At 46.2% G+C, this 25,464-nt stretch overlaps 1 protein-coding gene across 2 annotated transcripts in view; it reads right to left on the bottom strand.

The window, feature by feature from the left end:
• The window catches only part of ENAH (ENAH actin regulator), a 131,463-nt gene extending 107,405 nt beyond the window's left edge, over positions 1-24,058 (bottom strand). Inside the window, exon 1 of one of the 2 annotated variants that reach the window (XM_040351376.1) lies at positions 23,726-24,058. In XM_040351376.1, coding sequence (XP_040207310.1) covers positions 23,726-23,730 — 5 coding nt within the window. In that variant the 5' untranslated portion in view covers positions 23,731-24,058. The remainder of the gene's footprint in view (positions 1-23,725) is intronic. The other variant, XM_040351378.1, reaches the window with a different exon arrangement.
• Positions 24,059-25,464: the final 1,406 nt, after the last annotated feature.

Raw genomic sequence — 25,464 nt, 5'->3', positions numbered from 1 at the left:
TAATACACCAGTAATTAGAGAAGCTCCTAAATAAGAAAGCAAAGCCCTGCTCCTCTTCCAAATAGTTACCCCCAAACAAAGTACAGAACAATGCCAGGTCAGTAATGGGGAAAAATATAAATAAGTCTGAGAAATGTGAACTTCCATCCGGGGTGCCTGTTCCAGGTCAGTGACTCGCAGGTACTGAAGGCAGGATTCAGTGACAGTCAGAGCAATGATGGCGCCCATACTTCAGTTCTTACAAGCTCAGTTTAAAAATGTTAATGGAATGTGGCTCCAAGCCGTTATATATTGGTTTTAAAAAGGTCAAGTCTGTACATTGCATATTTTTGAATTTGAACTTCTCAGAGGTTTTCTGGGCCTTGGCAACGAGTTTGACTATTATGTAAATGGTCAAAGTGCCGTCATATGGTTTGAATTGAATTAGGCGTGTATGGCCAGAAGGGGAGAGCAAAGGGGATGGCTGAAAGGAAAATTAGAGACACAGAGCTGATCAGTGTTTTGGTGACTGTGCAAAGGCCAAATTTTGGTGATCAGCTGCTCACAACACAATGAGCAAAAAAGCTATTTTTTTCCCCAATGCACTAAATAGAGAGGTCACAACTTTCCTTTCACCGTTTGACGATTCTGCCACCAGGAATGAATAGCATCCTTTCAACCTCTCCTCTGTGCATGCTGCCCACTGTCATACCCTGCGCACAGTCCTCCTGCACATACTGCTCACTCTTATGTAAAGAAAAGGCCCCGATCCACTTCTTCTGGGGTCCCTCGGCGGCTGTCTCGGCTCCCCCTTGCTAGAACTCATCACCTTCATGTGAGCTCGCTCGCATGGTGATGAGTTCTTGAGAGCTCGTTCCTGTGATACAGCCGGCGGCCATAGCCGCGCACTGTATCACCTCGGGCCCCCCTCCCGGCGAACGCGTCATTGGATGCAATTGACAGCAGCACCAGCCAATGGCTGCGCTGCTTTGAATCAACCAATGGGCCGAGAAGCAAGTGTGTTCACTGCACGGGACTTTTGAGGGGTCAGGCAAGGAAACGGGGGCTCAGGGGCGCTAATCCGCAGATGTTTTTTCACCTTAATGCATAGAATGCATTAAGAAAAAAACTTTTACCTTTACAACCACTTTAAATACACTTCCTGCAGATTCTGCAGTTATACCCTGTGCACTCCTCTCCTGCTGCCCACCGTCCATACATTTCTGCATATACTGCCCGCCATCATACCCTCCCACAGTCCTCTCCTGCACATACTACCCGCTGTCATACCCTCCACAGTCCTCTCCTGCGCATACAACACGATGTCATACCCTTCACAGTTCTCTCCTGTGCATACTACCTGTAGTCATACCCTCCCACAGTCCTCTCCTGCGCATACTACCCACGGTCATACCCTCTACAGTTCTCTCCTGTGCATACTACACACCATCATACCCTCCACAGTAGTCTCCTGTGCATACTACCCACAGCTGTACTCTCTGCATTCCTCTCCTATACCCCGTTTGGAAAACAGGAACTTACTTTGAAAATGAGCAAGTGTTAAAATACATTTGCCCTATTGCAGAAGAACCAGTTAAAAGCAGTTACAATTGTGTATAATAAAAGTTTATCTATAGGAAAAATCTTGGGAATGTTGACACTTAAAAGGCTAAGTAAAACAAAAAGAAATTAAAAAACACACACACACACACACACACACACACACACACACACACACACACACACATTTTTCTCCCCCGTTTTCTTTCTTAAAAGCCTGCAGAGCATTGCACCTGCGATAAGTGGATCACGGGTGCAATGTCAAGTTCCTGCACACACCACTTCAAGCTCTCTGGCAGAGAGTTCCTGAGCTGTAGGAAGTGTGAATGAACTCCATGTGTGCCAATCAGTGCACTTGCAGTTCATTCAAAATTACAAGTCTGTCTGCTGCAATGGAAGAGAGACTTGTAGTTCTTTTATTCACAGATGCCTGTGCATGAATTACAGGGCTGTGAATGGTGCCAATTTTAAAAAGGATAAGTTAACTTTTCCCCAAAAAATAAATACAAATTTTGCAGGTAAATTTGGGCCTCCCTTTTTTTTCCTTTTAGCCAAGACTCTTAAATGCATTGCACCCACGATCAGCAAATTGTGGGTGCAGACAGTAAAGCCCCATACACACCATCAGATTTTCTGCAGATTAAAGCGGGGGTTCACCCTAAAAAAAAAAAAAAGTTTTTTTCTACCATGCCATCCAGCATACTAGCGCGAGCTACAGTATGCCTTTATTTTATTTGTTTGCGCCGTACTCACAGTTTCATCCCTTAGTTAAGTTTCAGACTCCCCGCGGGGAGTAGGCGTTCCTATGCAGAGGGGAACATGATTGACGTCTGGCTATGGCGCGTCACGCTTCCCAAAAATAGGACTTGGCTCTTTACGGCGCCTGCGCAGTCAGCTCCAAGTCTGTGCGCAGGCGCCATATAGCGCCGTGAAGAGCCGAGTCCTACTCCGGCTATTTTCGGGAAGCGTGATGCGCCATAGCCGGCCGTCAATCATGTTCCCCTCTGCATAGGAACGCCTACTACGTCTGAAACTTAACTAAGGGATTAAACTGAGTATGGCGCAAAAAAAATAAAAATAAAGGCATACTGTAGCTCACGCTAGTATGCTGGATGGGATGGTTGAACCTCCGCTTTAAAGCGGGGGTTCACCCTTAGAGGGCACTTTTCCCCCTTCGCTTCCTGCTCGTTATTACTAGGGGAATCGGCAATTTATTTTAAAATATGTGCAGTACTTACCCGTTTACGAGACGCATCCTCTCCGTCGCTTCCGGGTATGGGCTTCGGGAATGGGCGGTCCTTCTTGATTGACAGGTTTCCGAGAGGCTTCCGACGGTCGCATCCATCGCGTCACGATTTTCCGAAAGAAGCCGAACGTCGGTGCGCAGGCGCAGTATAGAGCCGCACCGACGTTCGGCTACGAGTGACGCGATGGATGCGACCGTCGGAAGCCTCTCGGAAGGCTGTCACTCAAGAAGGAACGCCCGCTCCCGAAGACCCATACCCGGAAGCGACGGAAGAAGATGCAGCTCGAAAACGGGTAAGTACTGCACCTATTTTAATATAAATAGCCGATTCCCCTAGACCGAACGAGCAGGAAGCTAAGGGGAGATTTTTTTTTTTTTTTTAAATGGGTGAACTCCCGCTTTAAGGTCAAACCTTAAGAGTTTCAATTTATATGCAATCAGGCAGGCCCTTGCACTACATGGTTTTGGTAAACCTGAAGACAAAATTCTGCAGAAAATCTGATGGTGTGTATGGGGCTTTACACTCTGAACTACCAAGAGCAATCAACGCCCTGGTAGTTCTTTGAAAACTACAAGCCGACAGCCTCAAATGCTGTTGGGTCTTGTAGTTTTCCCCACTCACTGAACCCCTTTTTGTTTAGATTGAATATGGGTGTAACATGTTCCAATTTTAAAGAATAAGTTCAACTTTTGTAACAGTGGGTAAAGAAAACTCCTGCCTGCTGTCACAGTGGGGGGGGGGGGGGGGGGTCAGGGGTAACGCACCAAATACAGGTAACTAAATTTAGCCTTTAAAAGAAAAGCGTGAGAATTATATACATAAAAAAAAAAAAAAAAAGGGGACACACACACCCCTAGTTAGCTGCAGCATCAATCCAATGACACAGAGAACTGAGCGATCACGACCACTGACTGCTCAGTTCTGTCAGTCACAGGCTCTGTTCCTCTCCAGCCCTCACTGGAGAGCTGAGCTGTGGAGGGGGAGGGAGCGGCTGGCTCAGCCCCATAGCGGTACACAGAGATCAGACATCTGGGCAGATCCCCACATTATTGTCTGGAGCAGGTCTGCGACGTCAGCCGACAGTGGACTTTATCCCTCTGTTGGCTGAATCTGGGTCACCGGAATGCAGAAATAAGCAGAGTCCTGTGACCCACAGGAAAAGTATGGCTAAGAGAGATTTGGCCACACTTCAAGATCTTTTACAGAGTCCTATGAATCCAGTTCAATGGAACCATCCAGTTCAGGAGTGGAGCGATCCAAAAGGCTGCTTGCAGGAAATCTCTACAGTTGATTTGTTTTATGTTACCTTCCCTCTGCTGACACTTTTACATAAAATGCTGCCATCAAACTAGACTGAAAATTAATCCGACTAGTCATTAGCAGGCATCTGTAAAATGGGTGGGGCTTAAACCTCTTAAAACTTTCAAGCAAATAAACTGGCCAATAAATGCAATTAACACAGGACAGAAAACACCTATTAAAACACAGCCTTTCACTTGTCATTGTTTCAGTACTTTGTCAGAGTGACTTTAATTGGGATAACACAGCCATCCCGAGGGCAGACTTTCTTCACACGCAGCCCGTGTTGAAGACTCCCTACGATTAGACTTTTTACTGAGGCACAGACCTAATTAACCACTTGCTGTCCAGGCCTTTTCAGGAACTTTTTGTTTACAAGTTTAAATTTGTATTTTGCTAGAAAATTACTTTGAACCCCCAAACATTACATAAAAAAAAAAAAAAAAAAAACACACATTTAACAGGGACCCTAGAGAATGAAATGACGATCATGGCAATATTTTATGTCACACTGTGCTTGCGCAGCAGTCTTTACAAATGCAATTATTTGGGCAAAAATACCCTTCAACTAATAAAAAGATACCCTTCAACTAATTAAAAAGAAAAGTTTTAGTTAGCCCATTTTTTTTGTATAATGTGAAAGATGTTACCCTGAGAAAATAGATACCAAAACATGTCACGCTGTAAAATTGGGCACGCTCGTGGAATGACGACAAACTACGGTGCTGAAAAATCTCCATAAGTGACACTAACTTTTTTTACAGGTTATCGGTTTAGAGTTACAGAGGTGGTCTAGTGTGAGGATTGTTGCTCTCGCTCCACGATCGAGGATACCTCACGTGCGGTTTGAAAACCGCTTACATATGCGGGGTGCCTTCATTTTCTTTTTACACAGTCCCTTTATTTTTATTCATCACTTATATTCCTATTACAAGGAATGTAAACATCCCTTGTAATAGAAATAAGCAGGACAGGTCCTCTTTATTAAATCCTTTATGGTGGCCACACACTTAGAATCTTTTTATTTGATCGATGTGCAATTCGATGAAAACCATCAAATCCAAAACAATTGAAAAGCCTTAAAGCGGAGTTCTTCCCATAATGTTTACATTAATCAGCAGCTTTTATTTTCTTTTACTTGCTCTGTCACCATGGGGTCCCTTATAATCTGCCACTTCCGGACCGCGAGAGAGCGCTAGTGGGCTTCACATGGAACTCCACTTTAAGTACAATTTAGACTTTTTGATCAAACTGAAATAGATTGGCCGGGATGGAAAAACAGTGTTTATTCGATCGTATTTCAAATTGATCAGCTTATGAGATGATGACCCTTGCATGATGGAAACAGACGCAATCAGCATCTTGCGATCGTATCTTTATCAATCGGAATCCACTCAATTTACCACATGTGGCATATCACTGTATAGGTTGTTGACTATACATCAATAAATCCTATCAAAGATAAATTGGGAAAAAAAAAATCATTTAAAGCGGAGGTTCACCCTAAAAAAATGATCTACCATCCCATCCAGCATACTTTCGTCAGCTACAGTATGCTTTTTTTTTTTTTTCGCTGTACTTACCGGTTAATCGTTGATTTTCTTTTCTTCTTCCCGCCGGGAATAGGCGTTCCTATGAAGGGGCGTAGATGGTTGACGTGCGGCTACAGCGCGTCACGCTTTCCAAAAATAGCTGGACTAGGCTCGGCTCTTCACGGCGCTATACGGCGCCTGCTCACAGACTAGGAGTTGACTGCGCAGGCGCCGTATATAGCCGAGTCCTAGGTCGGCTATTTTCGGAAAGCGTGACGCGCTGTAGCCGCACGTCAACCATCTACGCCCCTTCATAGGAACGCCTATTCCCGGCGGGAAGAAGAAAAGAAAATCAACGATTAAACGGTAAGTACAGCGAAAAAAAAAAAAAAAAAAAAAAAAGCATACTGTAGCTGACGAAAGTATGCTGGATGGGATGGTAGATCATTTTTTTAGGGTGAACCTCCGCTTTAAGAGCGTATGGCCACCATTACGGTAACTTAAAAGCCTTCCAGGAACCACAATTCTTACCACCAGACATTGAGAGGACTGGATAAATTTGAAAGCCCCCCTTGAACATGGGACTTCATGCAAAAATTAAACATGGCCATCTATTCTGCCCCCAAAATTATGGGGTTACTGCCAGTTCACAACACATGCAGTCCAGTACGTTGTTTTTTTCCTGCATCAAAAAAACATGGATGGTAGGCTATATGGTTTTTCAATCACAGTTCACACCAGCATGGTCAGTTCCAGAAAAAAAAAAAAAAAACACGCGCACATGTCCTTATTTAAGGTTTAAAATAAAAAATGCAGCCGGAATGCATTTCTATGGTGTAAACTGGCCCTTAGGCCTGATTAAAAAAACAAACACCTGCGTATTTTCCATCCCGCCCTTGCCAAGCATACACCCGACACTTTCTATTTTAGGCATTCACACAATGCCATCATTGCACAGATATGCCAATATAGATGGACCAGAGTCTAAATATCCAGAGGTTTCCCTGCTGCTCAGGTGACCTGCAGCATCCCTCAGCCCCTCCTATTTTCTTCCTAAGCCGACCATTGGCGTTCAATATACATGTTGCTAGGAAGCTGTGACGCTTAGACAACACCGCTGTCATAGCAACAAGTACACAATGAGCAGGGCTGGCGACACAAACACTGGGCATGGTATTATGTGTCAGTTACAAGCCAGGGCAATGGGGGCAAACACAGAAGGGGCCCCTCTTCCCACACCAAAAGACGGCGAGTAACATCAAAACCTCACAGTGATCGCTCAATGCTGGCAAACAACGAGTAAGCGTCTGTATGCCATTTCAACGTTTATATCTCCATTATTATTATTTTTTTGGTCTAGTTTAAAAGCAACAAGGCTGGCTAAAAAAGGCAAAAAACAAAAATAAAATAAAAAATAAAACCACCTTTGTCCTTTCTTACACCATCTCTGCCTCATCTGAAAGCGGCAGTGTCTTATTTCCAGCGAATCCTCCAAGGTTACATTAGGAAGGCTGGAGCAACTGTTCCTCATTAATCTTTAATACAGGAACCGCACAGCAACTGCGTGTAAGACCCCCTTCTCCCGGCAAAACGCAGCACTTTTGTTTCACCCTTTTAGGATGAGGCCTGGAGAGGCGGTGGAGATAGCATTTCAGTTTGAACACATCAGCATTCAAGTCTCACGCCTCACGAAGTGATGCACCAAAATACACCCCCCCCCCCCAAAAAAAAAAACCAGAAGCATAGAAACACATAAATAAATATATTATGCATCTGCCTGGCCTGACGGCTTCCACTTCTGATAAAATTACCTTTAAAAAAACACGAGCAGGCAGACAAGAAAGAGGATTTACATGCTGGAAACACAGTATTGATCCTAGCATCTGCTGCATTGCAACAAACAAAAGGGATGAAGTGGGGGGGGGGTAGTCAAAACCTTGGACACCCCCTTTGACCAAAACAAGGCAAGCAAGGACACTGTGCCACGCACGTCGCCCTGACAAACAATTGGGAAATTAAAACTCAGACAATTTCTCTAAGGGAAAATGTATGTTTCCTTTCCAGCTCCATCGTCTAGCAGGCTGGACAGATCTCCAAGCAATAAATAAAAAAACGCAGAGGAGCAGCGGCGGCGAGAAAAGCCTACAGAAGGTGCATGCTGCAGACAGCAACGCAAAAACCCAGCAGAAGGGGGATCCCTGCTCATTCTTGCAGCAGCACAATCACACTACAAGAAAAGCCATTCATAGCTAGACGCTGGAAACTGAGGTTTGCCAAGGGGGAGGCTCGCCGTTTTCCGAGGACCCCTCGTGGCATTAAGGATTCGTATTTGGCTCACGACAGCCATAAGCGCTTAGCACTTCGCATTCCTACACAATGAAATGCAGGGATTTCCCTTAAGTCTGTATTATGACGAGCTTACAAGGTAGAGCAGGGAATCTGCCCCCCCCCCCCCCCCCGATTGGCAACATGGCCAGCGAGACGTCCGCAGCTTCATTCCATAGCACTGTGCGAAAAAGAGGAGCTTTAGTCCTCGACGACCAATCAGAACGCAGCCTTTGTTTAATGAGGACGGGCCACTGACCTCTGCTAGGTTATTTCTTGCTACATGTACCAATCCCTCCTGCATCACAGTATTGTGGGGGGAAGTATGGCAAGCATCGCATGCAAGCAGTCTTTTTTGGAATCCTGGGTTGCCTGCCAGCTCAGGTGTACCAACATCATTAAGAGGGAAGCTGAATGGACTTGGCTTCATTTCCCAGGAAAAGACAGCTTCCATATTCAGCTTGCCACACAGGCATTTTCTCCTTGTAACAGATTTATCGTGGACCTATACAAATCTACAGTGGGTCTAAAGCCAAGACATGTTTTACCTTAATGCATTCCCTACATGTAGGTAAAAAATGGCCCAGTAGCAGTATTGCCCCACCCCCCCCTAACTACTTACCAGGGTCACTCAATCCAGCACCATCAGAGACTTTAGTGGCTCTCTCCTCTCTCCCTGCATTCAGAGGACAAAGAGGCAACAGTGGGAGCCACTGGTGCTGCTGTCAATCAAATTCTGTGAGCAGAGCGGAGGGCAGGGTTGAGCAAAGCTGTGTGTGTCTATAGACACACAGCTCAGGAACTAACCCACACCTCTGCTCCCATAGCAAGAAGCAACTTGCTGTTGTGGCATGTACAGAAGAGGAGGAGCCGAGAGCACCAGGAGGAGGAGGACCCCAGAAGAAGAGGTTCGGCCCACCCTGCACAGAGCAGGCAAGTATAACATATTTATTATTACTTTAACTTTTCAAAAACACAGTTAAACCCAACGGCTGGAAAATAGAAAACCAAATATGCCCACTGGTACCTTAAGCTCCTGTTCACGTACATTAACACACTGCAATGGTGTGATGTCATGAGTTGCATTAACGCAGCCCAATAATTTGAATGGGCTGCCTAATGCATCAATGTGTTTGTACAATTTCTAGTAGGGCACTGCAACAGTGTGTTCTGTCCATCAGCAGGGTGCACTGGAATGACCGACACTGCATCATGTCAATGTATGCAATGCAAATTTAAAGCAAACCTGTACTTTGTCCAAACAGGGTAAAGCATGGGTTTGCTTTAATCCCCCATACACCCTCAAGTATATACTCACATTTCCTTCACTCCCCTGTCGGTCCGTTTAGCACCAGAAATGGAAGGAAATGGCCAGAACTTCCAGGTATGGATGTGCATGTGACAGCGCTTGGCCAACAGGGGAGTTCATGTGTAAACTATGATTACAGTGACCCATAGCTTATTTTGGGGCTATTCCCCCAGAAGCTGAATGGAACAGCAGGGGAGGCAAAAGTATATGGTGCTGGATAGGGCTCCACTTAAAGCGGAGGTCCACCTAAAATAAAAACAAACATTAAAAGCCAGCAGGTACAAATAATACTGCAGCTGCTGACTTTTAATAAATGGACACTTACCGGTCCATGGTGCCCGCGATATCGGCAGCAGAAGACAAGCAATCTCTCATCTGCGCCCCGCCGCCATCCTCGGTGAGGGAATCAGGAAGTGAAGCGCTGCGGCTTGCCCGGTTCCCTACTGCGCATGCGCGAGTCGCGCGGTGCATCTTTCACTGGTCCCCGCTGTGTTCTGGGAACGGTTTCCCAGAACACAGTGTGAGGGAGACGGGAAGCGGTGTAGATAGCCGCAGATTCTGCGGCCACCTATTCCCAGAAGTGGGTGCAAATACCTATATTATACAGGTATCTGCACCTCCTTCCCCCCTGAAAGGTGCCAAAGGTGACACCGGATGGGGGGGGGGGGGGGGAGGGTCTGTGAAAAGCGGAGGTTCACTTTTTGTGTGGACCCTGCTTGAAAGCGATTGTAAGGCTTTTTTTTTTTTAAATAACAAACATGTCATACTTACCTCCACTGTGCAGTTTGTTTTGCAAGGAGTGGCCCCAATCCTCGACTTCTGGGGTCCCTCAGTGGCTCTTGCAGCTCCTCACTGCATCGTATAACCCCCTAGGAGAAGCCTTCTCCCGGGGGGTTATCTTGTCGGAGCTGCAGTTTTCGGCATGGGCTGAGGGTCCGGCACTGTGTGCTGGACCTTCAGAGTGACGTCACCAGGTGCATGCACTCTGAATATCTCCTAAACAGTGCAAGATATTCACAGCACCTACAGGAAGCCTTATTATAAGCAACCTGTAGATACAAGTGGTAGAACAGAGTTTACTACCACTTTGAGAACCTATTGCAACGCCCTGTATAAAAAAAATGCCCAGGTTCATTTATAAAGACAAACGGTTTTATCTGCATAAGAATTTATAATTCTGATTAGCTAATCTTATGATCCAGGCACTTTTGTTACATCTTACCAGATCCTGGACCTCTCTGTGGATTATAGTGCACTCATGCAACACATCAGTCCAGGACCTGCGCCCCCTGTGATTGAGGACCTCCATCAGTGTGCCGATTCGCCTTCGTTGGTGCTGGTCTCAGCGACAGAAAAAACAGCGGAAAAGGCATCCACCAGCCAGAGGATTTCTGGTTTCGCATTGAGACAAAACAGTTTCTGCCAAATTCAGTCTGATCCAGAGATTTTTTAATATACTAAAAATTCCCTAAAAAAAAAAATTGTATAATACTGATGAATAAAAGACAAAGAATAAAATAATCTGACTTGTTATAGGCAATAGAATGTCCTTTATTAGGCCTACAGGGCACAAAAGTTGTATATAGTAAGGAAAATATAACTTTTAGTTCCGTTGAGATCTTTGCGCTGCGGCAACATGTCAACGTGCGCTGCGTTAGGGAATCGCCTACTGCAAATTGCACAACAGAACATTTACTTTTTTTTTTTTTTAAATGCACATCATCAACATGCATGGTAATACACTACACCATGCATGCGTGTGCAATTTACCACATGTGCAAAGGCAGGTTCTTTGGGGATGCCTTTAAGAATAAATGACATAGCAGAAGATTTGCAAAAAAAAGAAAGGAGGACACGTTTTTGTGTACATCCCCCGGGAAACAGGTGTGAACAAGGGCGTGAAGCAGGGGTCTCCAAACTGCACCCCGAGGGCCAAATGTGGCCCTTTGGTAGCCTTCATCCAGCCCTTGGGGCACTATTGGAGCACTATTCCTGCTCCTACTGACCACCAACACTGTGGCTGTGTTTATTCTCACTGATGCTTGGCCCGAGGCATTTTCTACCACCACTGAAGTCACAGAATCCGGCCCCCCCTGAAGTCTGAAGAACAGTAAACTGGCCCTTTGCTTGAAAAGTTTGGAGACCCCTGGGGTGAGCTGGGGTCACAGAGGATGTGCTCCTATTCCACTCAGGTCTGTTACAAAAGCAAATTAAAATGCGCCGTTGAAACACTGATCTCAAACCAAATCAGAAGTGGGTGCCAGACCCGAAAAGAGAAGACTCCCGATTGCCCGGCGAGGAAGGAGGAAACGGAAGCAAAGATAGTAAAGTAAAGATAGAGGTCGCCTTTAACTGCAAGGCCTCTGAAAGATTTAACCCCTTCATGACCAGTCCATTTTTTTTTTTTTTTTGCGATAATTTAACTGCATAGTTGTTCGATGCAGTACCCAAATAAAATGTATGCATCCCCCCCCCCCCCCCCCCCGCACAAATAGAGCTTTCTTGTGGTGGTATTTGCTCACCACCCAATAATTTTTTACCCTCTGCTATAAAAGCTATAAAACCTATCCAATAAAAAAATAAATCAAATTTCATAAATTTAGGCCAATATGTATTCTGCTACATATTTGAGTTAAAAAAAAAAAAAAAAAAAAATCAATAAGCGTATATTGATTTGTTTGCATAAAAATTATAGCATCTACAGACCATGGTATATATATTATTTATTTTATTATTATTATTTTTTTTACTAGTAATGGCGGCGATCAGCGACTAGTGGGACTGTGATAGTGTGGCAGACAAATTGCACACCTGACACTTTTTGGGGACCAGTGACACCAATACAGTGATCAGTGCTAAAAAAATATGCACCGACACTGTACTAACGACACTGGCTGTGAAGAGGTTGTCAGGGGAAATCAAAGGGTTAACTGTGTGCCTAGCCCCTATGGGAGAGCTGCTTTTACTAGGGGAAGGTAAAGATCCACAGTCCTGCTTTGCAGAAACACAGGATCAATGCTTTCCCTTGTGACAGAACGGCAATCTGTCTTGTTTACATAGGCAGATTGTCTTTCTGTCTGTGTCTTGCCTAATCAGCGAGTGCCACCCCCCCGGGCCCCCGCTGTGGGTAATCAACTTTGGTGCACACGCCCCAAGCGTGTCAAATCACGTACTAGGTACATGATCTAGAACAGAGCCGCCACCCTGCCCCAGTAAATGTATGGTGGGTGGTCGGCAAGCGGTTAATATTTTTTAGACTTCCTCAGTTCTACAAAGTTACATATAAACTTATTTAATAAAGATGAAATAATTTTTTCTACGGCAGCCATCACAACAATGTATGCAGGTGCAAGAAATGCACTTTCACATTGCGAGTGCTCATCAGATTGTATTCATGTAAACTAAAGGCTCCTGTACAAGTATGAAAATCTAAATAATAATCAGCTACGATGCGTATAAACATTTTATAGTAATAAAAAGGGAAAATAAGAACTTCCATGACCAAGCGAGATCCTCCTTCATTTGTGTCTCACGCGCTCCCCCTCCCCTCTCGGCCTCTGCCATGATGTTGCACATGTGACCAGTTATGACACCAGTCATTGGATGGTTTGACAGTTTGGTTGAGAGCACATCCAATGTGACAGTTACATTCCTGCCATGCAACGGGAATGTAAATGTTTTCTCAAACGTAAATTGATAGGTTTATTTCCACTTGAATGTTGAACTGCAATAAAAAAAAACACACTAAAGACACATATGATACAGACGGGGAGGCTGTTTAACTTGCCAAAGGATTTTGTTTCTGCCCATCTACTCCTGCCCAACTGTACAGCCAGGCCTGTGACCTGAATTTCCTGTGCCGCAGTTAAGCAATAACGCTAGGTCAGGTTCCTGCCCACAACCTGCGATCGGACAGTAAAGTCGCAGCGATTCACCTCTCTGCTCGTTAGCAGCACCAGACACCCGCCTTTCCCTCTCCTAGTCTGAGCGACACTGTGCTGGCAAGACAAGGTCCATAAACACAGGTACTTATACTAGCAGTGTATAAAATAAAATTTTCATTTTTTAATAAACACACAACACTCATAATGTGAGGTTTATATCTGCCTGGAGTTCAAATGCCATTAAAGAGATGTGGTTAGCCATTGCCGACTTGCCTTGAAAATTCTAGTTGCCTGGCAGCCCAGAACAGCTATAGAGCTAGCTTTCCTCAGACTTTCCTTTGCTGCTTGCTTCTCCCTACAAAACCAAAGACAACCAGGAAACTAGCATTTTCATAAAACAATAGCAGCCCTAATATTTCACACATGTATTAGAGTGCTCCCACTCAGTAAATAAATGTAAAAAAAAAAAGCCGGGCGTTGAAAATGCTTGGTCCCAAACCTGTAACTGCTACATCTGCAGGCCAGCTTGTTCTGTTGAAAAAACAACAGACTTGTGCAAGTACACACGATCGGAATTTCCAATGGCCTAAAATCCAATGGAATTTTTCGACTGAATTCCGTTCAAGCTGTCTTGCATACACACTGTCAGACCAAATTCCGACCGCCCAAGACGCAGCGACTTAAACACGACGACGAACCGAGAAAAATTAAGTTCAATGCTTCCGAGCATGCGTTGACTTGATTCTGAGCATGCGTGAGATTTTCTCCGTCTGAGTTCTACACAGATAGAAATTTTCTCATGTTCCATTTCAAGAAAGAAAGAAAGAAAGAAAGAAAGAAAGAAAGAAAGAAAACTAATGCATCCAGCACATCTAAGAATGGTTAAAAAATGCATTACCATAAACCAGGGATATGCAATTAGTGGACCTCCAGCTGTTGCAGAACTACAAGTCCCATGAGGCATAGCAAGACTGACAGCCACAAGCATGACACCTAGAGGCAGAGGCATGATGGGACCTGTAGTTTTGCAACAGCTGGAGGTTCGCTAATTGCATATCCCTGCCATAAACGTTTGCTTTTGTGTTGAATACCACTTAAGGACCTCCTACTGCACATGTACGTCGGCAGAATGGCACGGCTGGGCACATCCAAGTACAGGTACGTCCTGTACTAGTACCCGGTCGCAGGTGCGCGCCCGTGGCGCGCTCCCGCGACTCGGTCCGAAGCTCCAGGACCCGATCGCCGCTGGAGTCCCGTGATCGGTCCCCGGAGCTGAAGAACGGGGAGAGCCGTGTGTAAACACGGCTTCCCCGTTCTTCACTGTGGCTCCGTCATCGATCGTGTGATCCCCTTTTGTAGGGGGACACAATCGATGACGTCACACCTACAGCCACACCCCCCTACAGATGTAAACACACTTCAGGGAACACATAACCCCATCAGAGCCCCCTGTGGTTAACTCCCAAACTGCAACCGCCATTTTTAAAATAAACAATGCATTTTAAATGCATTTTTTGCTGTGAAAATGACAGACAATGGTCCCAAAAATGTGTCAAAATTGTCCGAGGTGTCCGCCATAATGTCGCAGTCACGAAAAAAATTAAAATAATTTAAAATAAAAATAGCCGATCGCCACCATTAGTAGTAAAACATTTTTTTTTAAATAAAAATGCAATAAAACTATCCCCTATTTTGTAAACGCTATAAATTTTGCGCAAACCAACCGATAAACGCTTATTGCGATTTTTTTGTACCAAAAATAGGTAGAAGAATACGTATCGGCCCAAACTGAGGAAAAAAACACTTTTAAATATTTTTGGGGGATATTTATTATAGCAAAAAGTTAAAAAATATTGCATTTTTTTCAAAATTGTCGCTCTATTTTTGATTATATCGCAAAAAAATAAAAACTGCAGAGGTGATCAAATACCGAACGAAAGATCTATTTGTGGGGGGAAAAAAAAAAATTAACGCCAATTTTGTTTGGGAGCCACGTTGCACGACCGCGCAATTGTTAGTTAAAGCGACGCAGTGCCGAATCGCAAAAAGGGGCCGGGTCTTTTACCTGCATTTTGGTCCGGGTCTTAAGTGGTTAAGATAAAAGCAGAAAACTGTCAGCACCAGTATCTTTATATAATAAGCCTGTATGAAATGTGTTTGGCTGGCCAGGTGAATAATTCTGGGAAGATTTGATGGATATTCTTTGAATATTCAATGGACATAAATTACATTCTTGTTACAGGAATATTCACTGACTACAGTGGGAGGATACAAAATTCAGTATGAATGTCCGCCAAGGTAAAAATGTCTAAGAATATGCAGCCGCAGTGCACGGTGTCCAGATACAAACACACTTCAATATACAGTATAGTAAAGCAATGGGGCAGCTCTCCAGTGCTCATATTATATATACAATTGTACTTCAATAATCCAAAGGTGAAAGAAAGGAAATATGATAAAGTGATCAAAGTCCAGAAAAACATAAGAGAACATCAAATTCAGTAATCCCAGTAGTAAGAGTCTCTAAGAAAGCCAGAGGGCACCTCTCACCGGACACAATGTGACCCCCTAGTTAGAGTGGTCAAGTTTTTTTGCCTAACCAATCCAGCATCCCTGGCAGGCAGGAAGAGTCCATTCAGAATGGCAGCCAAAACGGCTCCAGAGCCCAGGTAGCAGTAATGGAGGCTTACACACCCGTTCCAGAGGGGGTCCAAGCCAAAAGATAAAAACAGAAGCGGAGAGGCCATCAGTCTGGGCACCGTGTCATGCCAACTCTGGGAGTCTGGATCCGCCAGGTGCCTAAACCAATAGCAGTCTCAGCAAGCCACTGAGAAGACAGCTCCCCGCCCCTCTACAGCTCAGCGCTCCAATGAGCTTGGAGAAGCAGAGCAGCTCTCTGCTCTGAGAGCTATGAGAACCAAGCCATCGGCAAGGATGCTAGGGGACAGATGCTGCATCCAACTAGGCAAGCATGATGGGGGGGGGGGGGGGGGAGCTATAAACCTATACTTCTGCTTTAATGCATTCTATGCATCAGGGTGAAAAATCTTCATTGGATAGACCGATTGCAGCAGCCATTGGCTCCCGCTACTGTCAATCAAAATCAGTGACGTGGAAGCAAGGGCAGAGTCCTACTGTTTGTGTCAATGGACGCAGCATCAGGACTCTGAAGCGCGCCCGCATGAGTGCCCCCATTAAAATGCGGAGGAATCCGTGGGGGCACTCGAGGAGGAGCACCCCAGAAAAAGAGGATCGGGCTGATCGAGCAACCGAGTTTAGGCATGTTTGGTTTTTAAAAAAAAAAAAAAAAAACACACGCCTTTACAAACAATTTAAAGCGGAGTTCCACCCAAAAGTAGAACTTCCACTTAATCCACTCCTCACCCCCTTGGCATGTAATTTTTTTTTTTTGGGGGGGGGGTAGGAGTGGGACGTACTGTCCTCTTTCCGCATAGGCGATACGTCATATTGCCCAAGGTGGCCCCTTTCTGTAGGATCACCTGGGACACATCACCTGTCCACTGAGGGAGCCGAAAGCTGTCACTGCCGGGTGCCCACAGTTACAATGGAGGCGCCGGCGGAGAAGGGGGGGGGGGAGAGGAGCGACGCTCCGGCCGGCACGTCGCTGGACCATGCAACAGGTAAGTATGTTTATTAAAAGCCAGCAGCTACACTTTTTGTAACTGCTGACTTTTAATAAACATAAAAACGTCTGGTACTCCCCTTTAAAAGCTGGTTTCGCCTATAAATGTAAAAGACTGTTTGATCCTGTATGCACAGATCCTCCCCTTCTTCCACTGTCCCCAATCCCTCTCCTGATCAGACAGAGCCTTTGGAGTCACTCAGCACATGCTCAGTTTGGTAAATATTGCTATAGGAGTTTTACTTTTTACTTGGGAAGGTGCATGTGATTGGCACAGGGCCAATCAGCACTGTCCAGACAGAGGGTCAGTGGTCATGCAGCCTCATGGGACAGTCAGAGTAAAATGAAAATACCAGCTTTAACCAGACACCGATAGAAGTCACAAGACTGATATATACTGCTCAAGAGTAAAACCATATTTAGCCGTTTGCATTTCTGTGTACTGTGGGAGACCAGATATAGTGAACGCGGGGTCCTTGGTCTAACTTGAAAATGTTCCGGTTCACAAAATGCATCTCTGATCCTTGTTCTTGAGCACTGACAAAAGAACATTTGTCTGTTTCTGGGTGTTCCCATCGCCTTATCCAAATAGTGTTTCCGGGGCTTTATGGTCCTCTACAAGAAAGGTCCAGACTACTACAAGGCCTTATCAGGCAGAGCTACACATGGGATATATAAGCCTTCTCCTAGCACATTCCTCACTGTAAGGCTGGAGATAGACTGAGACCAGCACAGCTGCTTCACCCATTCAGAGCAAATTCCACACACTGCGTGAGTCAATTATTACCCTGCATTTAGAAAACACCAACATATGTGGAGCCCACTCACTTCTCAGCTACACATCATGCTGGCCCACTCCCCTTTAGGCTGAAAGTAAGTATTTGTACATGTTTCCGCACCTAGCCTTCACTTTATATAAAATGCAACCATATAACCAATCTGCTTCATCTAAATGCAAACATTCAGGGGGGGGGGGGGGGGGGATAACAAAAAACCATTATGCCCCAGGTACCTGCCTTCTTACAATAGGGCTGCGTGACAATAAACATCTCCCTTGTTAAAGACAATAAGGCAGCACATGAATTGCATTTAGTGTTTCAACACCATGTGTAATCTTAAAGGATCAGGACAAAAAGCACCTTGTTAAAATGCACAATGAATTGGACGGCCTTTTCCTTTTTTGGCCGACTTGGTCACCAGCAGGAAGTGCAACAGGACCAGTATTTGCATATATTGTGTGTACATTGGGAGCTAGACGCTGTACAAAGACTGTTCATAAAGTCAGCACCTGCTAGGAGTATACAAAGAGTAGAGTTGGGGAAAACTTTTACAGGGAAAACATCTACAGATACTGTGGACTGTTCAGCATTCATCTAAGCGGGCCTAGATAAAGTCCATCATCAGTACGTGGGAATCATCTGCATACAACATACTGGTGAAGGCACAACGGGGACCCCAAAACACACTACAGGGTAGGCTGAGGAATGTAGGAAAATGGAGCAGGAATGGTACAGTGTTTAGCTCTAGAAATGGATAAAGGATGGATAATGGGGAATGAACAGAAGAATGCAGCAGACCCACATGGGACAAATACTAAGCCAAGCAGTGAACGCAACCCAACGTCAGGCCAGGCGCCCGGAAAGGGCCAACTAGCACGCCTGGCGCCGGGAAAGGGCCAACTAGCACGCCGGGAAAGGGCCAACTAGCACGCCGGGAAAGGGCCAACTAGCACGCCGGGAAAGGGCCAACTAGCACGCCGGGAAAGGGCCAACTAGCACGCCGGGAAAGGGCCAACTAGCACGCCAGGCGCCGGGAAAGGGCCAACTAGCACGCCAGGCGCCGGGAAAGGGCCAACTAGCACGCCAGGCGCCGGGAAAGGGCCAACTAGCACGCCAGGCGCCGGGAAAGGGCCAACTAGCACGCCAGGCGCCGGGAAAGGGCCAACTAGCACGCCAGGAAGGTAGGATAGCGAGGGCTTAGCATGGGGTTGGAAGAGAGAAAAAGCCTGATGGTCAGGGAGATCAGCAAGTATACTTGGGGAATAATTCCTGGGCAAGGAAGCATGTAGGTTCTGGAGGCCAACTGTCTACTAGTAGGCAGTGTGATAGGTATGCTTGCAGAAGACTGCACAGCAAAGGTGACAGGAGAAATACAGTAAGCGTAGGGTACACATATGATTTTCTTTACATTCTAACCATAATTGGCCAACAATAATTGAATGCCCATGGGCACCAGGCAGAAAGTGAAAGGACATATTGGAGACCAGGCATTAGCCTGCTGAAAAGCAGCCGGTGAGACAGAGATATTAGGAACCCAAAGCTTGGAAAAACCCTGGAGTGTTGGGAAAAGAGTGCAACTAGAATACTAAAAAGCAAATATTGAGAACAGAGATAAAATACACCGGAGAGCCATGAGCACTGGTGATGGAAAAATACCATGAGACAACCAGCAGGTGGAGAATAAATGCTGGAGGATCATTGTTGGACATGGGTACTGAAGGAGCTATGTGTGGCAAGGATATAGAAGAGGGAAGGAGGAATCTCAGTTTGGGACAGGAGCAAAATCAGGGAAGATGGAGGCTCAATGTAGAGTAGGGGGTTCAGTAAGGCTGGAGGGCCCAGTGTAAGGAAGGCATTCAATAGAAGCACTCAAGGCTTGGTGCCGAGTACAGCATGGGGTCTGCAGCCCAGCACTGGGAAGGGTAAAGTAGGGGTGCATTAGAAACAGTGATAGGCACGCGTGATGGAGACTCAACACTGGACATGGGTACATTTGGGTAGCTAAAAGCTGAGCACTGGTGAAGTTGGGTCTCTCTGGAGGCTCAACAGTGGCATAAAAAAACAGTATAGTTTCTGGAGGCTCAGAGCTGGGCAGAGGTGCAGAAGGTATAGTAAGGATACTAGAGGCTCAAAGCCAGGCAGAGGTACAGTAGGGGTGCTGGAGGCCAAGCACTGGGTATGGGAACAGAAGGAGGACGAGGGGTGGGAGTCAGTATTGGGCAAGGGCACAGTAGACATTCTGGAGGCTCACTGCTGGCCTGGGGTACAGCAGAAGTACCGGAGACTCATCGTAGGGCAGGTAAAGCAAAAGTACTATAGGACCAGCGCTGAGCTAGGGCACAGAAGTGCTGGTTATGAATAGCAATAAAAATACTAAAGGTGGATTGCCGAATACGAGGCAAACTATATAATTGGTGCTGTAAAGAGGAAGAGTAGGTACACACTGAGCAGTCTGAAAGACAGACTCTGAAATAGTGGAAATATTTGATGCACGGTACTGGGGAACGGGCTTGACAAAGGGTGAATATTAAAGACAGCAAACTGGATCCTTAACCTTGGTCTCTGGTGCAGTAAGAATTGTGGAAGGTCAGAGCTGGTCAGGAGGTAGTAGCAGAAGACAGGTAACACAAAGCATGCAGAATAAGTACATAAAGGCACATTACTGTACGAGGAGAGCAAAAATATATACAATTGTTGGCGCTAATCCTTGCAGAATGGATCAGGGAGTGCAATGGGGTACTAGGAGCGCAATGCCGGACAGGAATGGAAATAGAGGTTCTGAAGACAGAATAGCAGGGTTTGAGGGGTCAATGTTAACAAGCTTATTTAGGATTTATATCAGGAAGAGGGTTCAGTAAATAAAATGAAGGCTCAGTGTTGGGCAAGGTAGGGTACTAGAAGCTCAATGCCCACATCAGCATTACTGGAAACAGACTGCTGGCAACAGGGGTACATAACACGGGCAAAGGAAACAATGTTGGCAATGGGTGCAATAGGGTTAAAGGCAACTCAATGTTTGCAACAGGGGTAATCGGTGTACAGGAAGCTCTGGTAAATAGGAGGACAAAGATATAATTAGCTGAAAGCTTGAAATGGGGGGCTGAAAGCTTAATGCTGGCAATGGAGGCAACAAGCGTAAAGAAAGTTGAATGGATCAATGGGAAAATGGAAGCTCAACGCTTGCAAAAGAAGCAATAAGTACACTATAGGCCCAGTGTTGGCAGTAGCTGCATTATTTGTACTTAAAGTTCAGTACTGACAAAGGGGACAATGGGGTTGAGGGATGCCCCATGACAAAAGGGTTCCTAAAGGTTCAGGTCTCGCAATAGGGACAAGAGTGGTACTAGAATGCTGGGAATAGGGAAGGTGTTGCAGACTGATGATTGGGTTGCAGGCTAAATGTCAGAGGCTCAGTGCTAAGAATGGTGTATGTGTTGTACATTGAGGATCAGGAGGGTGCAGGGTATGGGCTCCAGGCTCAGTGCCAAGAATGGGGTAAGAATGACAGACTGATGATTGGAAAGGGGGGGTAGGGTAAAAGTTACAAGCTTAGCGCTGGGAATACGGTAGGGGTTGCAGGTTCAGTGCTGGAATAAGGTAGGTGCTATACACCAATTGGTTGGGGTTGTAGGGCAAGTTGTTGGGAGGTTCAGTGCTTGGGGTTTCACCCTGATGATCAGGGGGTAGCAGGGAAAGGTTTAGGGCTCAGTATTGGGTTGCAGGCTCAATAATGGGAATTGGGCTATCAGTTGTACATGGATGAGCAGAGAGTTGTAGGATATAGGCGTCGGGAATGCTGCATGTCTTAGGATGTTTGGGTATAGAAGTTCAAGGCTCACAGCTGTGGATAAGGTGGCACAGTATGATCAGGAGGTTGCAGGGTATACAAGTTCCAGGCTCAGTGCTGCAAATGGGGATTTACACCAACAATCTGGAGAGTGCAGGGTATAGGCTGTTGATAGGGATGTACACCAACATCGGGAGGGGGCGGGCATAGGTTGCAAGCTCAACACTGGAAATGGTCACCAATGATCGGGGGGATGCAGGGTAGGTTTTTTTTGGGGGGGGGGGGATCAGTGCTGGGTATAAGTAGGTATGTACACTGAAATCAGGGGGGTTGCAGGCTCAGTGCTGCGAATGTACCTTGATGATCAGGGGGTTGCATCAGTTCTGGGTATGGGGTAGGTGTTGGTTTGCAGTGTATTGGCTGCAGGCTCAGCACTGAATGGTCACCAATAATTGGGGGAAGGGTCCAGGGTAAATATTGGGGGCTCAGTGCTGGTGATGGGCTAGGTGATAGTTTGCAGGGTATAGATTGGTGCCTCTGTGCTGGGAATATATACAGATGACCGGGGGGGGGGGGTTGCAGGGTAAATATTGGGGTGATGGGGTGCAGGGTATAGGTTGATGGTTCTGTACAGGTAGACGGGTGATCAGGGGGTTGTAGAGTAAATAGTGGGGATGAGGCAAGTGTTGGGGTGAAGGGTATTGGTTAGTGGCTCAGTGCTGTGAATAGGGACATAAAGCAATGATCAGGGGGTTGCAGGCTCAATGCTATGAATGGTTAATAAGCACTGATGATCCGAGGGTTGCATCATAAAAGGTTGGTGGCTCTATACTAGGAATGTACACAGACAATCAGAGGGTTGCAGGGCAAATATTGGGGGCTTAGTACTGGGGATGAGGTAAGTGTTGGGTTGCAGGCCATAGGTTGGTGGCTATGTACATCAGAAGGTTTCGGGGTAAACATTGGGGGCTCTGTATAGGTAATGTAGATAGCTGATCAGGGGTTGCAGGGTAAATATTGGAGAGGATGGGGGTAGGTGATGGGTTGCCGGGTATGATCGGGGGGGGGAGGTAGGTGTTGGGGTATAGGTTGGTGGCTCTGTACATCAGAGGGCTGTGGGGTAAATATTGGGGGCTCTGTACTGGTAATGTAGACAGATGATCAGGGGGGTTGTTGCAGGGTAAATATTGGGGGGCTCTGTACAGGTAATAGACAGATGGGGGTGCAGGGTAATTATTGGGGGATGAGGTAGGTGTTGTGGTATAGGTTGGTGGCATATATTGGGGGCTCTGTACAAATAATATAGACAGATGATGGGGGGGGGGGGGGGGGTGTGCAGAGTAATTATTCAGGGATGAGGTAGGTGGCTCTGTGCATCATAGGGTTGTGGGGTAAATATTGGGGGCTCTGTACAGAGGGTTGTGGGGTAAATATTGAGGGCTCTGTACATCAGAAGATTGTGGGGTAAATATTTGGGGCTCTGTACTGGTAATGTAGATAGATGATGGGGGGTGCAGGGTAAATATTGGGGGTGAGGTAGGTGTTTGGGTATAGGATGGTGGCTCTGTACATCAGAGGGTTGTGGGGTAAATATTGGGGGCTCTGTACTGGTAATGTAGAGATGATGGGGGGTGCAGGGTAAATATTGGGGGTGAGGTAGGTGTTTGGGTATAGGATGGTGGCTCTGTACGTCAGAGGGTTGTGGAGTAAATATTTTCGGAGCTCTCTACTGATAATGGGGGGGGGGGGGTACAGGGTAAATATTGGGGGTGAGGTAGGTGTTTGGGTATAGGATAGTGGCTCTGTACATCAGAGGGTTGTGGAGTAAATATTCGAGGCTCTCTACTGGTAATGTAAAGTGGGGGGGGGGGGGGGGGGTTACAGGGTAAATATTGGGGGTGAGGTAGGTGTTGGGGATTCAGGGTATAGGTTAGTAGCCCATTGCTCTGAATAGGGACATAAAGCAACGACCAGGGGGTTGCAGGCTCAATGCTATGAATGGGATTGTAGGTTGCAGTGTGTGTTGGTAGCTCTGTACTGGGAATGCACACAGACGATCGGAGGGTTGCAGGCTGAGTAGTGAACAATGAGCGGTGTACAGATAATGGAGGCTCGGAGCTCGGCACCGGTCAGGGGGACACAGATCTCCCCGGTACCGCTCAGGGGGACACAGATCTCCCCGGTACCGCTCAGGGGGGCACAGATCTCCCCGGTACCGCTCAGGGGGACACAGATCTCCCCGGTACCGCTCAGGGGGACACAGATCTCCCCGGTACCGCTCAGGGGGACACAGATCTCCCCGGTGCTGAGCTGTCAGTAGAAATGAATGGGCATTGGCACAGACAATGCCGGGCAGTGCAGAGCCCTTCCTCTCTCCTCACCTCATGGTGTCCGCTCTCCTCTCCCTCTGCTGCTAGTGAATGGAGGCGCTCCTCTCCCCGGTTCCCGGTGCGCAGACAGGGAGTGGCATCCGAGCACGATACCGAGACTCCCCGGCACTCCGTACGGGCCGCAGAAATCTTCCTTTTACCGGCCAATAACCACAATACAGCTCCCAGGTCCGCCCCGGTGCAGCTCTTCTCCCCTCCGCCGCCGCTGCAGCCGCTACGCACCGCCCGTCTATCCCGCGACCAACCTCCCACAGCGCGCATGCGCGGCCTCAGACACCAAGAGCAGGCACTGCGCGCTCCCGAGACCGTGTGACGTCTCGCGCTGACCGAGGGGACAAGAAAAGGCTCGAGCTGCAGAGGGGATTTATTCCGCGCGTTCCCGAAGGCCGCGAGCCACGCCCCCCGGCTCCACAGGCCGCGCCCACCGTGCCATGCTCAGCTGTGCAGGAGAAAGGGAAACCTGCGTCTGCCGAGGGGGTGACGTCATCATGGATGGATCCCGGGGAACTCCTCCTCTGTCCGCACCGCAGAGCACATGGAGCGCCGCACTTGGTATTTCATTGAGGATCAGGATGACGGTGTGCACAGCAGGTTGGGCTGGCAGCCAATAAATGTCCATGTGTTCCTTTCTGCAGTATTGTATGGAGGTTGAGAACCATGACGTCAGTCTCCGCCCAGGAGGAGCTACTGAAATGTGAGAATTATCTCCAGGGAAATCCCAGTGATAGGAGTCATTCTGCATGAATTTATTTTATTAGAGGCCCAAAGAAGGGCTTTAGGGACCCACAGCTTGCACCATTCAAGCTGCACTAAAGGTATTACATTGTCCTGAAAATATATTCATACCCCTTGAAATTTTTCCACGTTTTTCCATGTTACAACCAAAAACGTAAATGTATTTTTGGGGGATTTTATGTGATAGACCAACACAAAGTGGCACGTAATTGTGAAGTGGAAGGAAAATGATAAATGGTTTTCATTTTTTTTTTTTACAAATAAATATCTGAAAAGTGTGGGGTACATTTGTATTCAGCCTCCTTTACTTTGATACCCCTGATTAAAATCTAGTGCAACTAATTGCCCTCAGAAGTCACCTAATTAGTAAATAGAGTCCACCTGTGTGTAATTTAATCTTGGTATAAATACAGCTGTTCTGTGAAGTCCTCAGAGTTTTGTTAGAGGATTTTAGTGAACAAACAGCATCATGAAGTTTGAAATATCCAATAAATTTCGTTCCACTTTCAAGATTGTGTCCCACTTGTTGTTGATTCTTCAAAAAAAAAAATTACAGTTTTATATCTTTATGTTTGAAGCCTGAAATGTGGCAAAAGGTCGCAAAGTTCAAGGGGGCTGAATACTTTCGCAAGGCACTATATATATATATATATATATATATATATATTATTAATTTTATTATTAGAGGGCCTAGAGGTCCCCAGGGCCCCGGGTGGCAACCCCCCTTTTTTTTATAAAAAAAAAAATATTTTTTTTTTTTTATTATTTTATTTCTTTTTTTTCTTTTTATTTCTTTTTTTATATATATATATATATATATATATATATATATATTTATTAAAGGGCTCAGAGGTCCCCAGGGCCCCATGTGGCAAACCCCCCCTTTTTTTTAGGGGTCCGGAGGTTCCCAGGGGCCCGGAGGCCCACAGGGCCCCAGATGGCAACCCCCCTTTTTTTTATTTTTTTTTATATATTTTTTTATTTCTTTTATATAT

This window comes from Rana temporaria, chromosome 4 (assembly GCF_905171775.1).
Source record: "Rana temporaria chromosome 4, aRanTem1.1, whole genome shotgun sequence".
NCBI lineage: Eukaryota > Metazoa > Chordata > Amphibia > Anura > Ranidae > Rana > Rana temporaria.
This window is presented reverse-complemented; position numbering and strand designations above follow the sequence as displayed.